Source organism: Apis laboriosa, unplaced genomic scaffold, assembly GCF_014066325.1.
Source record: "Apis laboriosa isolate Shangri-la unplaced genomic scaffold, ASM1406632v1 scaffold18_cov149, whole genome shotgun sequence".
In the NCBI taxonomy this organism is placed as follows: domain Eukaryota; kingdom Metazoa; phylum Arthropoda; class Insecta; order Hymenoptera; family Apidae; genus Apis; species Apis laboriosa.
Genome location: NW_025222233.1, coordinates 792030 through 814145, shown reverse-complemented (window position 1 = coordinate 814145; position 22116 = coordinate 792030). Strand labels below are relative to the sequence as shown.

General features: G+C 30.0%; 3 protein-coding genes and 4 non-coding genes across 7 annotated transcripts; 5 read left to right on the top strand and 2 right to left on the bottom strand.

The window, feature by feature from the left end:
• The first annotated feature begins 4312 nt into the window (after window positions 1-4312).
• Window positions 4313-5751, top strand: LOC122711819. Its single transcript, XM_043930895.1, has 5 exons — window positions 4313-4455; window positions 4674-4809; window positions 4890-5039; window positions 5121-5272; window positions 5394-5751. Exons 1-5 carry the CDS (start codon window positions 4379-4381, stop codon window positions 5617-5619), a joined length of 741 nt encoding a protein of 246 aa, XP_043786830.1. The 5' UTR covers window positions 4313-4378; the 3' UTR covers window positions 5620-5751.
• A 161-nt stretch (window positions 5752-5912) lies between these two features.
• Window positions 5913-9626, top strand: LOC122711818. Its single transcript, XM_043930894.1, has 2 exons — window positions 5913-7917; window positions 8659-9626. Exons 1-2 carry the CDS (start codon window positions 7287-7289, stop codon window positions 9552-9554), a joined length of 1527 nt encoding a protein of 508 aa, XP_043786829.1. The 5' UTR covers window positions 5913-7286; the 3' UTR covers window positions 9555-9626.
• A 4975-nt stretch (window positions 9627-14601) lies between these two features.
• On the top strand, window positions 14602-17934 carry LOC122711861. The gene is made up of 2 exons (XM_043931005.1): window positions 14602-15743; window positions 16631-17934. The coding sequence occupies exons 1-2, from the start codon at window positions 15324-15326 to the stop codon at window positions 17057-17059; spliced, it is 849 nt and encodes a 282-aa protein (XP_043786940.1). The 5' UTR covers window positions 14602-15323; the 3' UTR covers window positions 17060-17934.
• Window positions 17751-17832, top strand: Trnas-gcu. Its single transcript has one exon. It is a non-coding gene; the product is annotated as a tRNA-Ser (tRNA).
• A 386-nt stretch (window positions 17935-18320) lies between the features above and the next one.
• On the bottom strand, window positions 18321-18392 carry Trnad-guc. The gene has a single exon. It is a non-coding gene; the product is annotated as a tRNA-Asp (tRNA).
• A 1571-nt stretch (window positions 18393-19963) lies between these two features.
• Window positions 19964-20036, top strand: Trnak-cuu. Its single transcript has one exon. It is a non-coding gene; the product is annotated as a tRNA-Lys (tRNA).
• Window positions 20037-20387: 351 nt separating this feature from the next.
• Trnan-guu lies at window positions 20388-20461 on the bottom strand. The gene has a single exon. It is a non-coding gene; the product is annotated as a tRNA-Asn (tRNA).
• Between the last annotated feature and the right edge of the window lie 1655 nt (window positions 20462-22116).

The window sequence follows — 22116 nt, the reverse complement described above, 5'->3', positions numbered from 1 at the left end:
CGTTTTATCGTGGCCTCTTGCGATGGCTTAGCAAATATACGCTGATCTAAAGTTAATATATACCATGCGTCATAACATACATATCTATACATTGAACATATCTGTACATATATATTGTATGTAATGTATAAGAATTGTAATGCTGGTAAATACGATCCTTCAGCAGAGAAAACGCACGTGGCTTATGTTTTTACCATCGAAAGCTTTCCGATTGGTTGTTGGATACTCGGAACAGCGGTCGAGCCTTCTTTTGCCTTCTTACTTAGAAGAATGGGAGGAAGTGAAACACGCTATTGGATCATTGACCTATATTGCTTTGTACGTAACTGACTATCATCCCGTCATATTTTATCATGAAATAATATATTTTTTTTTGACAATTACGTCAATGAAAAAAACTTGTTTTTTTACATCATCTTAAATTAATTTCAACTTAAATTTTTATATTTTGATGATAAATTCGTTAAAGTAATTAATTTCATCAAAAATTTATCAGTAAAATGAAAATATGTAATTATATATATTATTTATACAACATAATATTATTAAAAAAATAAATGACTAAATAAATAGCAAGTAACGCAATCGAAAAGATATTGGTACGAAGGTCAAAAAACAATTTCTAGTGACAAAGCTATCTTGCAAACAAAAAAATACGCTGGCTACTGCTACGTTGTTTACGTATATTTACACTATTACGTGGTATTGTAGCTAGAATTGGCTCGATCAAAACGGAAGTATTTACACCTATATGCGATCGCGCATGATCGCACTGAAAAACAAATTAATTTCACAACTAAACGATAATAGCTACGCTTACTGATTAAACTTTCCTATTGATCTACCGTGTACAACAAGATTAGGATGGCATCAAAGAGTATATTCGATAATGACAAACAATATTCGATTGAGAACGATGTTTTGCAACGATATAAAATAACATTAGTAAAATGATAATATATTTTTAACTTCAATGTTGTTTTGTAAAGTTTTCTTTGTAATGAATCACTATAAATCGATAATTTTCGAGCTATTGCGTAATATCGCAAGGTCATTTATTCTGCGCGCGCAAGTGCTTCATATAACATAAATTTTTCATTTATTAAATGGATAAATCTTAAATAAATTTTTTGGATTATTATTATAAATTTAATAGATGATAGAAAGTGAATTATCAACTTTTTGATTAACAGTTTTAATATTTAAAATATATGTAATTATATATTTGAAATAACTGAAAAATTTTATAATTGTATGATAACGCCTATTTATAAAAATGCATTTTCAAATATTTAATTAATATTAAATTTGCATTGTCTATTTACAAAACATAAAAAAAGTTTATTCAAAATCAAAAATTTAAATTTAATCTTATTTATTTATTAATGATGAATTTATGATTCACCCATTTCCCTAATTATTTATCTTTCATGCCACAAAAAACAAACGATTTTTGGAAAAATTATAAATAAATTTTCATATTTTTAATTGCGTTTTAATGATAGTGATAATTTTTAAAGATCAATATAGGTCAATACAATTTCATATGAGAAATGAGATCATTTAACCTAATAAATGTATCTAAAATACAATATTTCATATGATGAAATATGGAAATTCATATGATGAAATAATTTCAAGTAATAATAAAAAAATGTTAGTTTTATGATTTGTTATTTTTGTATATATTTAACAACAGTTTTTTTATTTCGATTTGTTCGATTGTCTTGATTGTTCGGTTTTATTTTCTCTATGTCGCATTATCTTGATTGAATTGATCAAAAAGAAAGAAAAATATATTGATTAAAAGGTAACGTTAGTAGTGATAGCTTCGTGAGGGCACCACATAGCGAACGATACTTATTTACGTCGATAATATCGACGAATCATTATACTTAACTCGACATGGTTCAAGTCCGTGCTCTTATTTTTCGTAGTTTAATTTGACATATTTATTAGATTTTACTAATTTACTTTTTACAAATTTAATCAATAACAATTTGTAAATAAGCAAACTAATTTGGAAATTATGAAATGTTTAATTCATTGATCAATTAATGATTGTTTGTGAAAAATCGAATGCGAAATGATTTCATAATATTGCTAAAAATTACATGATTAATATTTCGTAACATTAGTAAAATCAATCAAGAGTAATAAATATGTCAGAAGAACAATTTATTTATTTAACATAATATAATTTCTTAAAAATTATTATTATTATTACTAAATGAACAAAAATATATATAAAATATATATAAAAAAAAAAGTAAATATAAATATGTATTTCATCAAATTAATGGATCAATTACTTTTCATATCGAGAGTTATATTATCGAGAACTAATAAAAAAATTGAAAATAAAATAAGTTTATTGACCTTATTTGATTGATTGATCGATATTCATCAAAATTTTTGAATGTAAGACTCGATTATGATATATCTCGAAAAATATTGAAAATAATTCCATAATGTATTTTGGATTGTTTCGAATTATTTGTGATATTGATTTTTTTAAAAATGAAAAATATGTCTAAAAATTTTATTGAATTAAAAGAAATTACAATTTAATTTTTTCTCAAATAATAAGATATTATTATATGCATATTATTTGTAAGAAAAGTTTAAAGCATATAGCGAATGAATTGATAATTTCTTTTTTATATTATCAAGCTTCAACATACTTTTTTAGATGAATGTATAATATAATATTTCTAATTATGAAATATTAGAATCGATTATATAAATATTCAGACACTGCCATTATATATATGATACAAATAATAGGATATAATGAAGAAAGGAGAAAACGATGAAAAACAGAAAGAAAGACAGAAAAAAGAAAGAGACTTCACAGATTTTTTTTTTATATATAAGAAGATATGAAGAAAATTTCATTTTTTTTTTATCAAAATTATGATGATCAAGAACATATGATTTTTTTTATACTATGGTAAGTTTCTTAGTAAACATGATTACAATGATTTGTTACAATAAATATTGAAATCACGTATCATTTTATCACAAGTGTGCAATTTATCAAAATAAATTTTAATTTTATTTTTTAAGTGAACAAAAAATATTTTTTTATAAATAATATATATAATGCATAATTAATTAAATTTTTTGCAAAAATATAATAAATTCTGAAATCAAAAATTATATTCGAAGATTTTTTTACCTTGTTATGCTTTTTTCTACAAAAGTACTTCTTCTATTGAAAGTAATTTACTTTTCTTTTATTTTTTTATCCTAAAATCATTCATTTATCTACTAGAATAGTAAATAATTGAAATTGTAAATTTAAAAAAAAAAATAAAATGAAAAAAATAAAAAAAAAAATAGCTAGGAAATGATCGATGAAATTTATATTTTCTTTCGAGCTTTTCCTATTTTTATTTTTTGTTTGCATTGAATTAACATCTTTTTTTTCTTTAAACCTGTTGCACAATTTATCGTGATTTTTTGATAGATTTATTATTACAGATAGAGATAAAACAAAATCGACATTATATTTAACAATTTTTTATAAAAAATAATAGGATAATTTCTTTGAAACGTATAATTTAAAAATTATTTTATATTTTATCTATTTTATTTATTTTTTATTTCTTTATTTTACTATTTTTCTCACACCAATACAAAAGAATATTTATAAAAGTAATTAATTCTAATGAATTCGCATTAATTTTCATATTATCAACTGAGTTTATTTAAATAAATATTTTATATTAATCAATCGAATATTTGAATTTCAAATTTTTTTCGATAAGCAAAAGTTGAAAATTTTTTTATTATCTTTTACTATCTTATTTCTGAAATTATTACATATTAGAATAAATATTGTATTAAACAATTTTTTATTTTTAGGTCTATCAGATTTCTCTCTAATAAAAGTATTTTGTTGAGTCAAACGATAACGGTTTATTACCAATGTTTCTTTTGTCAAAATACAAAGAAAATTAAAGAAACAATCATTCGAGAATATATTGATCTCATAAGCGAGAAATCTTATTTTGCAGCCATTTTTAAGTTATTTATTATTATATTTATTATTATTTATAAAACTCAAAATTTCAAGAAATTATTGTATGTAATACAATAATTTATTTTTAATTCAAAATCTATACAATTCAGTTTGCACCAGAATATTTATATATTATTGATCATATCTATTTTTATCGATATATCAGTTGATATGATATATTTATATCATTATTCTGAGTTCTTTGGTCAATAAAATACTTTTCTTTACTGATTAAATTCGATAATCAGATAAGCAACTAGATAATGCAACGAAATCACAATAAAAATACAGAAGATAAGTATACGGTAGTCACATCGTCGATAATTAAACATTTGTCTACATCAATTCATTATGATTGTTCAAATTCGATTATTTTTTTTACTTTCCATTTTATTCACTGCTAGTTTTGCGAATTTTCAAGATGCTGCGTAAGTTCTTTTAATTAATTAATAATTAATAAAAATAAATTAATTATTATTAGTAAATTAATTATCTTGTCTTTAATACATGAATTTCGATGATATTCATTGTACAATGAAATATTATATAATTGTATTCATTCGCAATAATTATGGAGAATATTAAATTAAAAAAAATATTTTCAAGAAAAAAGACTAATCTTAAATATATTTTTCTCAAAATACAGAAAAAATAATGAAAGTTCTGGAAAGATATCGGCTATACTCAATAAATTATTCGACATGGCATTACCTTCAATTCAAATGTTTATTTTAAAACATAGATTAGATCCTATGAAATTGAAAGATTTATCCCAAAATCTGGTATTTATATAATTTATATAATAAACTTGATCAAAATATATCAAATTTGAATGATAATTATTTTTTTATTTTTATAACAGAAAGGAGTAATAATTCACCATAGAACTCTTAATTTAACGAAAGGTTCTCTTGAAGGGTTATCAAATGTAAATCGGGCAAACGATATTATTTTGTCTTTTGAAAACAAAATTCTAACTCTAGATGCAACTCTAGGATTCAATGATCTTAAGGTAAAAGATTAAAAGAATCATAATATTATCGAATATACTTTTAAGAAAAATCATAATAATATTTCAATTTTAATTTTTTAGGCTAATTATAATTATCATCTTTACGATTTACTAATCAATAAAAAAGGAAAAGTTTATGGTTATATCAAGGATATGGAGATACGAATAATTATAGATTTAAATATGAACAATTATAAAGTTGCTGTTCCTATGGCTAAGATTGTTAAATTAGAGTAATTATTATTATATTTATACAAATTTTTATCAACTGCTTTTATCAACTTTGTCTATAATATATATAATATGTATGAAAAGTAATTTTAATTTTTTGATTAAAATTTTTCTTATTTTCAGCAAATTTGATATCGTTTTTAAGGGTAATATAGGTGATCCAATAGTAAATGCTGCAATTAAAGCTATTACTAAAGTATTTCGTACAAATATTATAAATATGGTAAATACAGAATTTTCGAAAGTATTGCAGGAATTTGTAGGCGAAATCAATAAGAAGATACCGCAACCTAATCAAATATTAGATAATGATAATATTTGGTATTATTTAAAATCTAATTTATCTTAGATAGGTTTTGTTTCATCTAATACAATTTATTGAATTAAAAAAAAGATATGTAAAATATCTTGCAAAGATATGTAAAATAAAAGATGATGTAAAATATAAAAATGTAAAATAATAAAGCATCCCATTTTAATATATGTTTCTAGTAGAGTTTTAAAATATCTAATATTTTTATATTTAGGATATTATTATAATTATAATATAATACATATAATATCAGGTCATACCTGAGTTGCGCTTTGTATAGGTTAGATGAATTGACTGGATACATATGCAAGTTAATTAATCTGTTATTATCCACTTTTGCGTATAATATAATCCATATTCTTTCCCATTCCATCTTAATACTTAACATATATTATATATACGTTTAGAATTATCATATACTAGCCATCAATATAATTTGTTGTATCTTGCGTTATATTTTTCGTGTATACTGTGTTTTATATTCTATATATACCAAATAACATTTTCAGATTAAATCAAATCAAACAAAGATGAATCGATTAAATTCGATTCGAATCGAATTATATCGATTTACATATATATATATCGAATTAAATCGAAAAATAACGACCAAAGCCGAACTAAACGATCACGTGCTACATCGTTACGGCAGACATTGGAAACGAGCAAGTAAACGAATAGCAGTAAGCAGTAAACGTCGCGTCGCTATGGAACCGAGTCGAGCCGAATTGAACCGAGCCGAGACGAGCTGTACCGAGAGATACCGAACTGAGAGCGCAGGACGCTTGTTTAGTGACAAATGCACGCATCGAAAGGAGCAACTGTCAAACAGCTTTTCGGGTTAGCATCGATCGGAAAACGACATCAATTATAAAACTTTAATTCAAATACACATCGTGATCCACGCATTAACGATAATTGTTTCAACTTTTTATATTTCTAATCCTATTAGGACAAGAAATGAGTATTATAAAGAGAAATTGATAAGAACGATCAAAATGCAACGTGTTAAGGAAGGCGGAAATGCATTCTCACAACATATCGTATCAGAATCGCGGTGAAAGGAAGAAGGGTTCGATGGGAAATTGGTGCAGCACATTGTTTAGCAGATGAAACAGGAATCGGTGAATTCGTGAGTGGTATAAAGGCAGAAAAGAACAGGACAGGGCAGAATTTTTGAATATTCGAAAATATGTTTGATTTTGAGGTTGAAAGTCCAAATTTGAGTCATCATCAAAAATATAACGATATCAATTAGGAAAATAGAATAAAGGAAAAAAAAAAAAGAAAAAACGAAAAGATTGAAGCTTTAGTAGTAGAACGATTGCAAAATTTTAAGATTTGAGAGACAAGCGGAGATTATAAGCGGTGACAAGCGGTGACGAGCGGTGGCGCGCGAAGCGGAACCGAGTCGGACCGAGCGGAACCGAGCGGAGCCGAGCGCAAACTCGAGCGAGGCCGAAGCCGAAGCTGAAACCATAGGCAAAAGCGAAGGAAGGTTCGGACTTGGGTTCGGCGCGGTAGCGCTGGTTAGCGAGCGGATAAGCAGCTAACGGATCGGCGGCGTATCGCGAGCAGCCGAGAATGTGCGCGCGCGTTTAATAATTGACTGCTCTTCTTTTGGCAGAGCAACTCATATCGAACTTGTTTCTTGAGGCGAGTGCGCGTCTTCCTGGCTGGACGCGCGCGTGTACCGGCCGTGTATGGACGGCGGCACGCGTGCACGAGTCGAGGAGGAAAAAGCCCTGGATTCGTCTCGCCTGCGATCCTCCGCTCGGCTCGGCTTCACAAGTTCCTCCTCGGCCGGCAGCTCTCGTATCGCCAGGCGTAAAAGGAAGAAGAGGAGACGACAACAACGACGAAATAGTAACGTCGACGACGAGGACGAACTCGTCGTCGTCGGTGGCGGTGGCGGTGGCGAAGTAAGCACCGTCAACGAAACTGTCGACACAATTCTCGCGATTAAGGAAGAACCGCAACAGCTAGGAGGGCAAGTGATATCCAGTCAGGAATCGACGAAACCACCGAAAAATCGGCTTTCGCACACCAACGAATCTCAACGAAACGTAACCAGAGGAGGAAGCGGCTCGCGCGCGGCTGCCTCCTCCCTCAGCTCCGGCAACACGCTTCTCAACCGTCGAACTGCCAGCAAGCGATCGTCCAGGAGATGCAACGCGAACGCGCGTAGGAACGCGATGACGATGGATCTCCAGAGACTGATCACTGAGGTACACGCTAGGCCCGCGATCTGGGACCAGAAAAACGTCAACTATCACAATCGCGACGTCATCCTGAAGATGTGGCGAGAGATCGCGAGGGCTTGCGAGGTCTCCAGTGAGTATACGCCTCGCTTTCCTCTTCCCTCTTCTCTCTTCTTTCCACCTCTTCCATTCGCGCCTGCGTCACACACCTCTCTCACTCTTTCTCTTGCCTTCTCTCTCTTTCTCTTGCGATTCGTCCCCTTCCACTTTTTCTTTCCCTCCCACTGCTTCATTTCAACCGTCCCTACTACGTATGTATTTCCTTTCCTGCAATCTATGCCATCAATATATATGATTCCTTTTATTTATCAATCAAGTGATGAAGCAGACAAATGAACAACTTTAATGATTTTTTTTATAATATAATTGATTATGAATTCGAATATATGTATTTTTAATTTGAAAATAGAACTATCGAAAAATAATTATTTTAAAAAATTTCAAATTAAAATCAATCGGATATAGGTTTTAATGAATATAACATTTTATACAATTTTAATAACTGGTTCAAAAAAATTATGTTCGAAATTGCGGTTTCAATTTATATTGTTTAAAATCAATTTTATTCTTTGTGCAATTAAAGAAAATTTAATAATTGATAGCATTGCTTTTCCATTAATGTATTTGTTTCTTAATTTTTTATAAATTGTTTCTATCAATTAAAAATTAATGAAATGTTTATATACTTATTCGTTGATTATCATTTATTATTGATAATAAGTTGCGAAAATTGTTTTGGCGAAAAAATTTACATAAGAAAATTTCGAAAAATTTTTTTCAAAACAAAAGATTAACAGATAGTCTTCATTTCCAGCGGACGTCGCGAAATCGAAATGGAAGCATTTACGAGACAATTTCCGCAACGAATTAAAGAAAACTTATCGAGGAAAATGCGATGGTGGTGCTAATGAGCACGACTCGAAATGGGTTTGGTTCAAGAGCCTATTCTTTCTACGAGATCAAATGAACTCGAGAGTGATTGGGTGCACTCTTTCACAGAATTGTTCGGCAGCCCTTCGATCATCGCCGGAAGAAACACAAATCGAGCCTCAAATTGATATTTTAGAAGGACACGAGGAAACTCAGTTCGATGATTTAGATGGTGATTCTTGCCAATCTTTGCTCTCAAATGACGATGGCCTGCATCAAGTTATGCCTCCACCTAAAATGAACAAGATTGGTAGGAAAAGAAGTTTAATGGATGCAATGGAAAACAATTATACCGAAGTCGATCGAAAACGATTCGAATCTTTGCAAAAAAGGTTAAGCGTATCGCAGGAGGAAGAAGATGACACTTATCATTTTCTTATGAGCGTTCGAAATCCTCTTAAGAGTTTACCGCTCGATAGACAGATGTTTATTAGGTTGAAAATTCAAGAGCTCGTTTACAATGAAATCAACTTGCAGAATCAGCAGAGTCGAACGTATGAAGTTTCACAAGATGTAAAACCTCCAAGAACAGGGAATGTTAGCGGAGTAGTTGGAACTGGCGCCGGACTCGGAGGTGGCGATGCTTGTCTCGGCGAAATACCTGGTGCCGATACAAATGGAGGCGGTAGTGGCGGTGGTGATGGTGGTGGTGGTGATGGTGGCGGTGTTGGAAGTAGTTTAGGGGGAGAGCAAACCGTTAACGATATGTCTAACCACCCTGCATCATTACTTCAGAATTGCACGACAGAGGGCTCCAGCGATGATACCTTCTTCGGTTAATTTAATTTACTTTTTAAGATGTAAGAATTATAATTTTATTAATAGGAAATAAACAATGGTATTTTTTCAGTATCTTATTGCTCATAATTATTTACACCGTTTTTGAAAAGAATTCTTTTTTAATCTATAACAATTACTTACTTACAATTACTACTAAAGTTGATGAAATTTGATGAAACTCACGTTTACAATTAATAAAAAATAAAAAAAAAGTAGGATCGATATATTTCGTTATTTTTAGTTGAAATAAATTTTTATTTTTATTTATTTATTTTTTTTCATGAAACTATCCTCTGCATACTGATTTGTTCGTTATTATTATTATAATTATTATGATTATTGCTATTGTTCTTATTGTTGCTATTAATATTATTAATGTGATTGTCACTATTCTTATTAGTCTGACATATAGATTAAATTGATTATATTTGTTAGCACAGCATTTATTTCATGTATGACACTTTGATATGATAGGTTGAATAGTATGTATATTTCTTTTAAGAATATATTGAAGATTATGATTTTCGTACTGATTTAAAAATTAATCGATCATAGATAAAAATAATTTAATTCAGTTTTATTTCTATTCATATTCTAATTCTAAATTTAAAGTCAATATATGTATATATAACATATGAAGAAAATTGACAATTTTTAACAAGAATATGAAATAAAAATGATAGAGAAGTTTTACTATAAGGTGTTCGTGAGTTATAAAATATTGAGTTGGAATATTCAACCTTTTGCTGATTTCGCGATTTGTTACATAATTTCTTTGTCATAATTCAATGAATAGTTTGTAGATTATGAAAGAGCATCAAATAAAATTTATCCAATAGTGCTTTCTCACGTGCAATAACTGCTTCAAGATTTTTTTTTATTTTTCTTATCGAATAAGTATATTTATACGTAATATCGTCAAGGGAATGACGACATTAATCTTTCGTGAATCTATGTCAACGATGAAGTATTATATCATAAAACTTCCAATATAATATCGTTATGTTTTTTGACATAACCTTGTTCTTTATTCTCTTCTCTACTTTATAATTTCATACAAAATATTTATACAGTACAATATAAAGTTTTTCCGAATTATCGAGTTGAAAATTCATTTTATATATTTTTTTATTAATCAAATTCTCGTTAAACGATAATAATCAATATTTGCAATCGATCAAAACACAACATTTGAATTTTTTTATTTTTCAATGTTGCATAATTAAAATTATGCAACATTATAAATTATAAATCAAATATTATTTATTAATCATTCTTTTATATTTTTCGTTTAGTTTTTCAATAGAAAAATAGATTTTAAAATATAATATAATAATAGAATATTCAAGTTTCCACATTTCAGTTAACAAACTAAATAATGTCGAATATCATAAAATATGGCCATAAAGAGTATTGTGTGTATGTTCCGTATGCCGAGATAAAGTCATTCGAGTTGAGTTTGCACCAGTTTCTCGCGGTTGTTCATCGTTCAGCTCTGAATTACATATATTGAACATTGAAGAAACGACAGATAGCTAGTTTTGAATACAGTTTTAATCAAACCAGGTTATTAAGTATAATTTTTAGATTACCGGAAATGGTATGTTGTTGAACATTTTAATCTCTGTTAAAAGTTAAATTGAAAGAAGTGTAAAAAAAAAAAAAAAGAAAAAAGAGGTGTTAACATTTATTCGAATTTATTGACTATGAGAAAAGAAAGCTTTTAGTTATTTATCAATTGGATAAGACACTATCACTATCATTGTTTAATGAATGAAAACGAGTAAGATCGATGAAATCTCGATTTACTTGAACTGTTTTGCTATTGCTTTTCCTATTTCTTCATCAAGCTTTCGATGGAAATAACGAGGTAACTTTTCGTTCAGATGGAAAAGTCACGTCGTCTAGACGGGATGCGCTATATTTGCACGGTATATTGCACAGGTTGAATAGCTTATTCGAAAGTCTGGCTTGCCTCCTAGTTTGTTCAACGGACCGCTCGGTTTTTCCATACAAAGAGAATTAGCATCGTCTTCTTTATCTTTTATTTTCCTTATTTTTTCTATCTTGTCTTCATTGTTCATTTTTTTTCTCTTCTGTAATAAATTATTACCATATTGTTTCTTGTTTTCGACGATATGACAAAATGGCATAATTTATCTTTTATTTCTTTTCTATATATATATAGTTTATTATTATTCCATATATATCATATTAATATTTAACATTTAAATTAATATATTGCAAACACATTAATGGTATTAATAAAAAATTGCAAACACATTAATGGTATTAATAAAAAATTAAATTATCGCAGACATTTTGAATAAATAGTATTTATTGTTTGTTAATTTGTTACTTTTGACATTTTTTTAAAGAAAAAAAACTGATAAAAGTTTCGTTTTAGCTTCGTTTTGAAAATATGTCTCTTAAATAAAATTCTCGAATAAAAAACGTTTATATTCGAAATAATTGTTGACAAATAAAAAACTAACAAGTCGACAATCGTCGGAGACGACCGACAGAAGTTTTCTTTGATCACAAAGCAAAATGTAAATGCTTCCCCTTTTTACTATCCCGACGTTTCTTCTCTACGATCGTTCATCTTGCATAATCCGAATCGTTTTGTATTTGATATCATGCATATACTGGGTGTTGACAAACAAGACAGTTGATTTTAACAGTAAATAGTTTTACATTAAAATATAGATAAACATAAATGATGTATAAAAATGTATACAATAATTAATTAGTTAAAATCATAATCCAAATTTTGTTTTAGAACATTATTTTTTTGATAGTATTTGAATATAGAGAAAAATGAGTAAAGACAAAATATAATGATTTTGAATCTAGAAATATATTTATTAAAAAATTAACTTAACCTAACGTATTTCTCTATTTATCTATCGAAAAATACAAAAATTTAAAAAAAAAAACGATAACTAGCCATTTCTTTGATTTTATTTAATTTGATTTTAACACAATCACATATCATACATAATCGCACTATATATATCATACACTTGTGATCTAATATAGTTAATTTAACAATGGTGATTATTGACGGTGTGCTTCACTCGACCTGGCTTGACCTGGTCTGACAAGGCCCAATACACACCGACAGGAATGACGCGCGAAAGCGAATGGAAACCTACGAGTGAAACGAACCAGCTTCAGACAGAGCCAGCTTTGCCAGTCAGACTTTAGCTAGCGTCCAAACCGGTGCATTTCATTGGTATAATTTCTATTCGCACGCGCGCAAGAACAATTTCCAGCTGTCGCGAATCAACAATTGCAAAAGATAAAATCGAAAATCGCCAAAATACGAAATAAAAACGCGTGCGTGAAAAGTTACGTGAACGTTATAATTAAAGGTGTGTTACAAAGAAATTGATTTTTAATAAATGTGTAAATGAACGATGGAATAATTCAGAAACGAAAGCACAATTTTTTGAAGAAATGGAAAATCGTTGAGCTCAAGCTCGAAGTAAGTGATATCGATATACATTTATCTACTAATTTTCAAATCGTTCGTCATATTAAATTGTTCAACAATTACAATGGAACTCGCGATAATGATTAACGGCCGACCTTACGACACTTATAACAACCGGCAATCATGCTCGATCGATTAATCGAAATAATTATTGTTTCGAAACGATGCGTAATATCGATATCATTGATACGTCGTCGAACGATGTTTATCTTTCGAAAAATGTCACTTTTGTTTTTTCTTTCACAATCAGCGATGAATTTGTCTAAATATTGCCATTGTTCTAATGAACAAGATAAAATTTTATTAACAAGTATGAAAGGAAGAAAGGAAAAATATATAAAATATGCAAACTTTTTATCAAAACAAATTATATCATTCAAGTGAATCGAATTCAGATGCAAATCTTTATTAACATTCATTATATTTGATTATATCGTAATTTCTTATTTATTTAAATAAATAATTTCTGGATCGTAATTAGTGTTAGATTAAAAAGAATGTGATGTTAGCGTCAAGAATACCTTTCTGGCGCCAATCAAATACTTTCCTATCAGATATTTCCCTTTTCCTCCTCTTCAAGTTATAATGTTTCATTGCCGATTAAGTGCTAACAATTTCATTCCCTTGCATTATTTACGAGTGAAAGTATGTCTTTTGCAAGTTTAAACATCATGACGTTTCTTTCTTTCATTCTCTTTTCTCTCTGTTATTTCTTTTCATCTATATCCTATTCTTTTCTTTCTTTTTTGAAACATGTCTATATCCAATTTTGTCTATATCCAATTTCTTCCTTTCTTTTTTTAAAACGTGAAACATATCGAATAAGAAAATAGGAACACAAAAAGCAAATTATCTACAATTTCAGATCATCGTTCAACAACGATAAACGATATCAAGAATCGATCGAAACGATCAGGCTTCGCGTGGTAAACGAATTGGCCGCTAATACCTTATAAGGCGCGAAGGTTCGCACATAACAGCGCTATCGTTTTCCAATCCGGCAAAACCGGCCTTTGGCCACGTTTGCTTCTCGAATTTCGCAATTTCGCCTTTCCAGAGATATCTATACTTCCCGTGATCTCGAAACGTGATCAATTTCGCGAAACTGTGCAGCTTGATTTGCACTCGAAGTGAATTTATGATACAATAGCTGGGTTTACAATATCGTTGAATTATAAATAAAAAACGTTTCGCCTAGAAGAAACGTTGTCCGCTAGGTTTTCGTCAACAATTAACCCGTACAAAGCACTAAAAACGCGAGTGGTACACGTCGAGGCGTGGCGATGCATAAACTGTCGCACTCGACTAGCTCGTGAAACGTGTTTGCGCGGTCACGTTGGCAACACTAGCAGGAAATAGCTTTCATTGGACGCAGACAGAGACGCATCGGGTCGGTTCGCCTTGCCTTGCCCCGCCACACCTAGCCGCGTCGCGCCAAAGCCTCGCCTCGTTTTGTCACGCTTCGCGTTTGCGCAAACCTTCTCGAACCTGATCAAACGTGAATGTTTCAAGCACAAGGGAGACTGTGCGAATTAAAAGGTTTGTTGTATCTCAAAGAAAAATGAAAAATTCTTCGCGAGTAGATATGTAATCAAAAAAACACGATGTGATCACGTGTATATATAACTAGTAACCATTTCTTTAGTGCGAAACGCGTTGCCTGTACTGATTTCAGTTGAATCACACTTCGATCGAAATCTCGTCTTTTGGTTACTCTCTTCTTTTTCGAAGAGACTTTCAATTCGCAATGAAATATTTGGTATAAAAAATAGAAACTATTCGAGAGAAAGTAAAATTTGTAGAGGAAGAAATTGAAACAGAAGTAGTAGTAGTAGTAGAAGAAGAAGAAAAAGAAGAAGAAAAAATGAAAATGAGCGAAAGTGAGTCATCGTGAAAGAGTCAAGTGTGATAAAACCGCTTGCGCAAGCACGAGTAAACCTTTGATTGTTGGAGGGAGAGCGAACTGATTGACAACAAGGTGGTTTGAGCAAACGTATACACGCGTTTTCAAAGGCAGGCGTACCAGCATACACGATACAACGTTTGATCAGCTTGTGAACTCGTGTTGAGTAGCGGTCCCTCAGTTGGACGTCGAGCGTAGTCATCCACGCTCCGTTTATCCTACTTTTCTTCGCGTATGTTGTTCGGTCATAAGTTGCTATTTCGGTGCAACGAATCGTTGTTTCAAACTACTGCATTTTATTGGCATTTGAAAGATTTATTAAAGGTGTTTTAATTCGTTCAAGAATTGAGTGAGCGCAAAAGCAACAATGTCAACGTCGGATTTGATCGGATATTCGCACGATTTTCTTGCAGAATTTATTCAACTTTATCGTAGTTTTCCCTGTTTATGGCAGATTAAATATAAAGGATATAAAGACAGGTTGCTTCGAAATCGTGCTTACGACGCCCTTGTACAGAAATTAAGGGAGGTTAATCCGATAGCGGATAGAGAGACTGTGATACGAAAAATTAATACTCTGCGAACTGCATTCAGAAGGGAATACAAGAAAGTACGAAGCTCGCAGAGGATGGTCCAAAATCCCCGGCAACGATACAAATCTTCGTTATGGTACTACGATATTTTAAAATTTGTCGCGGAACAGAACGAGACAAGTCCATTGGACGAAGAAAGGGATGTTAAAAATGCTTTGGTTAACCCAACGGATCTCTCTCAAGAGGAGATGATGGTACGACCTCGTACAATTTTTTTCAAGACTGCGCGAATCGAGACTTTCTTCTCTTATTTTTTCTTTCTCTTACAAATCCTTTTTCTATCTATCTATCTATCACTAGATTCATTTCCTTTCTTTTTCTCGTTTCATACTACGTAAACGATTGAACAAATTTATTTGACTTTATTTGATTCTCAAGATAGAATATGAAATTTTTCGTAAATTCGTCGACACGCAAAAAGAAATGCTCACTTGCATTTCATCATTTTGTAACGCGTCTATCGCGACTATATGATAAAAGTCGAGAAGAGAGAGAGAGAAAGAGAGAGAGAGATTTTGCGAATAATACATACATATATTTCTTCGATACGGTTGGTACCGAACATCGAGCTTGTGTCTCTTCCTCCATTCCTATCTTTTCCTCTCATTTTCGCTCGTCCTTTCATTCATTTCCTCTCTTTCTCTCTAGCCATCGCTCTCTCGTTATTTCTCTTTCTCTTTGCGGCACTTTATCGATCCAGAAACTCAACGTGCGCTAGCACGTCGGAATTACGTTCGAAATCGAAAAAGGAAAGTGGAAAAAAAAAATGATCATTCGTTTGTTTACTCAATTGTTTCATATACACGAAATATAATAATTTATTGGATGTTTGAATAAAACGCTTATTTATTTCGTCGAAAATATATTGGACACGGATGTAATATGATCCGATTCGACGCGATGCGATAACATACATAACGTTCATAACCATGAATCGGGTGATTCTTTTGGACATTAAACGTCCACTGTTTATATGCGTTCACTTCTTCATCGTTTATTCATATGCTATATTTCGATCGCCACTATAGCCCATATATCCGTATGTCATTCAATTACAGCTGGCAACCTAACTGTTTTTTAGTCTGTGCAAACGGACGTAGACAAGATCGAGCCACCATCGCCCGTACCCTCACCGGGAGCTAGTTCTGTCCCAGCTTTTCAACCGATCATCTTGGAAACCGAAGGATCATACGCGAGAAGAATATCGAACGCCGCGCAAACCGATTATTTGAGAAGAAAGTATCAACAGGAAAATTTTCAGGATCGTCAACCGAAGGAATCGAGTCGCGAACTCTCTCCGAGACATTTCACCAGCTATGATGATCATTTCGAGACTTTTGGTCGTTACGTGGCCGGCAAATTGAGAAAGTCAATGCCTCGACAAAGTATCATCGCCGAGAAGATAATCGCGGAAGTTCTCTTAAGAGCCAATCTTGGCACCTTGGAAGAAACTACTTGTCTTACGGAAAAAGTACCTTCTCGTTGCTTCTTGGTAATGGGCGATCGTTAAATCGTTGAACGATTATCATATTTCTCGTTATTCTCTCGTTCCTTTCAAAAAATTTTTCGATATATCCATGTGCTTTTATTCATCTATTTTTTACCCGTATGTATTAAGCATACGTACGTAATAAACACGGCCATTCTTATTCGAAGAACAACGGACAACGAAACGACAATCTGAAAAAAATTTCCGCGCGACAATGGCGGAGAGGTTGCATTGCGAGCAAATAAATTCTGGCAGCCAGCCAAAATAAGGTTTTTCGTTTCACCATGTATCTTGAAAAACAGCGCATGAGTTTTATTTTTTCATTCACGAATAAATTATCGGTAAATATCTAATATTTCTATAAATTAACTATACTTACTTAAATTATATCATTATTTAGATTCAGAGTTTCTCGAAATTTCCTATAGATTTAATTTCATCATATCTTTCTATCTGTGAATTTATTGAACGATCTTTTGATTTGTTATACTATTGATTTGTTCTACAATCTCAAATTATTTTGTATTTATATAAATAACATTAACCTATGTAATTCGATATTATATATTTGAAACAATAGGATTTTCGTTTTTTAATAATTTCTGCGCTGAGAGATTAATTTGAAAAATTCAATAATTTGAAGAAATAACAAATTATTGAAAAGATTTATATTGTAATATGTTCTGTGTATTAAATCCAAAACTTAACGGAAGACGAGGTGGCCGAGTGGTTAAGGCGTTGGACTGCTAATCCAATGTGCTCTGCACGCGTGGGTTCGAATCCCATCCTCGTCGATTAAAAAGTACTTTTCGTTCTTTTTTCTTTTTTTCTTTATCGTATCTTCATATAACCTTGATTACATAAAAAATTTTAAAACGTGTAATATATATTGATTATTTTTATTATTTATTATTTATTGATAAACAAATTAAAATTAAGAAAAAATTATATATATTATTTAAAAATAAACTATAAAAATAAAACTACGCTTTCAGATAATTAATAAAAGAAAAAAATATACATAGTAATATAAACATATTTCGAATCCCGAATGTATATGTTCAATTATCTGGTATTCTATATATATATATATATATATGATATAAAAATTAAAATAGTATAATATTTTAAAGTTATTATATAAAATTAGTATAAAAAAAAGTTAATAAAAGAAAAAGATACAAAATCCATACTATACAGTTAAGTAATGTATCTATGTGTTTTCACATAGCATGAAGAATTAGCACAATTATGAACAAATAAAAAAAAAAAAAACGTAAAACTCCCCGACGGGGAATCGAACCCCGGTCTCCCGCGTGACAGGCGGGGATACTAACCACTATACTATCGAGGAGGGGACGATTTTGTTTTCTTTATTTACGGTTCACACTATTTTTAATTATTTTTTATATTTTATTTTTATATATTTTTATCATATTCTATATTTATATTATGGAATGATCTTTTTAAAACAAAAATTTTTTATTATTACTCTCAGAATTAATTTTTTATTAGTTTAATATTTGTCAATGGAAATATTAATAGGTTATCTTCATTTTATTATTTATGATTCCACATTGTCCTCGGTATTAGGTCAATATTTTTGACTGCACATGATTAATTTTGATTTATTTTTGTTTTATTATTTAATTCATCATTTTTACACTATTATAATTATTTTTTAATAATTATAATCTTTAATCGTTGATTTTAGTTTATTTCGATAGCTTAAATATCATTGAACGCTTAAAAACTTTTAGAATGATTCTTGACTTGAATAAGAGCAAAGACAGTCCTTTCTTTACGATGGCTCAAAAACTGTAATATTAAACATAAATTATTAAAAAAGATATTTTCTGTTTTATATTTTTTGTTATATTTTTGATTGAAATTATTAAATTTATATAATTATTAGTTAAAATATATGATAATGTTTTTTTATAATTGGTCTATGTTTTATTACATTAAGTTTAATCTTTTCGAATTTTAAAAAAAAAAACAATTATTCTTATTTCTTCGAAAATACATATGTGATTTGACAATTATTAAATTTTATTTAGAAAAAAAATATTTATTTATGATTCATAACCATTTTAATTCTATTACATTATTTGCGATAATTATTTTAATTGTAATAACCATTGATAAAGAAGAAATTATATATGTAAATTATATATGTAATAAATGTAATTAGAATATTTTACGCAAAAAATTATAGCAAAAAATTGTATGTCATTAAAGTTTTCAAATCAATTTTTTATTTTATCCTTCGAAGCGAAGAAGGCGATGTTTGGTTAAACAAAATTTATGATTTATGTTTGAAAAGACGTTTACCAAAATTCATGAATATTTTATTTGTAGACATATGTCTAAGAATGATACGCAAATTATAGTTTCAGCTTTTGAAAAGATATCGAAGGGATTATGTTATGGAAGTTCTTAAATATTTTTATATATACGTAACAGTCTTCAAGAAACAGCTAAGTGAAATAAAGCTAGTTTTAACTTTCGAACCTCAAGTAGACGTTAGAAAGCCTCATAAAACAAGGAAATTCCTCTAAAAGTTTCATACACTTACATTGTATGTGATCTCGATAAATAAATTGAGAAATAACAAAAACCTTTTAAGATATGAAATCTATTGATAATATATCGTATAATAATAAATCGAACTGATAAGTATAACATTTTAAGTATTTTTGAATAAATTCATTTTAAGTTTAATAATTTTCAATAAACAAAAATCCAATATTAAAACAATTTACAAATATTTACAAATGTTTATAAATATATCTATATTGTTTACATTTTCTATAATACGAGAAAATCAAATGATATAATATAGAGATAACTTAAATAAAAATATATTTCATTTGTTTTATTAACATACAATGTCATTGTTGTAATACGTCAAAGATTACAACAGCCCGGCTAGCTCAGTCGGTAGAGCATGAGACTCTTAATCTCAGGGTCGTGGGTTCGAGCCCCACGTTGGGCGGATATGAAAAAATATTTTTTTTTCATTATTTCTAAGAAATCAATTAATATTTCTTGTTTCATAGTGCATAATATGACATTTGTTTCTTTTTTTTTTTTTTTTTTAGTTTCAAATCAATTAAAAAAATTGAAGATAAAGAAGAAAAAGAGGATTAAGAGTAAGAATATGATAGGGATAGTTTTTATTTTGGTAGGTTTGAATAATAATATAATTCTCGATAAATTAAAAATAAAATAATTATGCATTAATCATAAATATACGAAAATTATATATGAAAAAATAATAGGTGGGTCAGTAATCAATTATTACGAAGATCTTTATTGAAAGACGACTATCATGACAAAAGAAATCCGCCCCCGGGTGGGCTCGAACCACCAACCTTTCGGTTAACAGCCGAACGCGCTAGCCGATTGCGCCACGGAGGCTTCTTGCCTTGTTCTTTTTAATACGTAATGCAATCTTGCTCGTTAAATGCAATGAATTGCTTGAGAGGAGGAAGCGATAACAATAAGTGGGATTCCAACAAGTTTCTCGTTGAATAACAATATATTATTGCATGACATGATATATGATATATTATAAGAAATTGAAACAAATGTAGAATTGTGAATAATAAATAAGATAGACAATATTTTTGAAGACACGTTTCGTCATTTAGTCTACTTCAATATTCGAAAGTAAAAGTAGAATGTATAATATTCATTCGTTATATTTGAGTTCTCACGAATATATGTTCACTAGTTATCTTCATTACTGGAAACGAATTCCCCTTGAACCCAGTGAATAATTTCACATCGAAATAATACATTTAATAAATTTCTATGAACGTTTAGATTCTCAATTTTTCTTTTAGCTATTATTTTCTACATTCATCAAATATATTGTTTTCAAATATAAAATAAAGTTTCCTTAGTTCCTAGCAGATACATTCCGTAAGTATATAAATGCTGCGTGTTTTTGTTAGTCACGTGTACAGCTAAAAATCGCATGTGTATATACATAAAGTCTATCCTGGATTTCACGGTAAATTACATCAATGCGATGCTCGTTTAAACGAATTTGAGTGGTTAGACGAATTGCGTGAGTTAAAAAGGGTGTGCACGTGGTATTTAGTTGAGAGCACACATAAGGAAAATGACACGCGTGACTGCTCAGTGGAAGAGAAAAAGACAATCGTTAGTTCCATAGCGGGAACGTTGAAACGAGTTCGAGTTTGAGGGTCTTGCCAGAATATGGTAAAGGGTGTTTGCGAAAGATAGGTTAGGAACGTAGGGAGTCGATTCTTGCAAAGGACTCGTTACCCTCTTCTGTTGGTTTCGATGACGGACTAACTCTACAAGGATCAAGCAAAAGAAAGGGAAAACGAAACACACTCTCACGAATGGCTATTATGTGGATCGTTAACGAGCCACCAAGGTAAGCATCGTTTACGCTCGATAGATGCGTACTCGTCACCCATCTATTCCTATTCCACCCTTCTTCGCTCTGTTCTGCATGAGCCCCAACCTAACCGGTCTTCGAGCAAAAAAAGAAAGAAAATACAAGAGAAAAAAGGATAGCACAGAAAAGAGTAAATCAACCGTTAAATATACCAAATTTTTTCAATAAATAACAATTATGTGAATGAGTAGGTATTATATTTTGCGAATTTCTTCAATCAAAATATAATGAATGTTTTTATCAGTTTTTTTTTTCTTTCTATTGATTATGAATCTATTTCTTTGTTTCTTGTTAATTGTCGATGAAATGCACGAATGAACAAGAATATAATTTATTTTTGGTCATGAATCTTGAGTGGGTGTCGGACAACACCTATCAACAGTTATCTATATATGAACTTCATACATTTTCGGTCCTTGTTTTTCTCCTCGGTTTTATATTTCTCCTTCTGCTTTTTTTTATATTTTTTTTTCTTCTTCTTAAATTTTCTTCATCTTGATCAAAATTTCGAAGGAAAGGATATTTCGAAAATTTTACAAAATCGTGAAACAAAATCGAAATTTTTCTTATTTTTTATTTTATTTTTTAATTGAATTTAAAAGTATTTGAATTGTATCTTTCTGTTGACATATCTACCTAA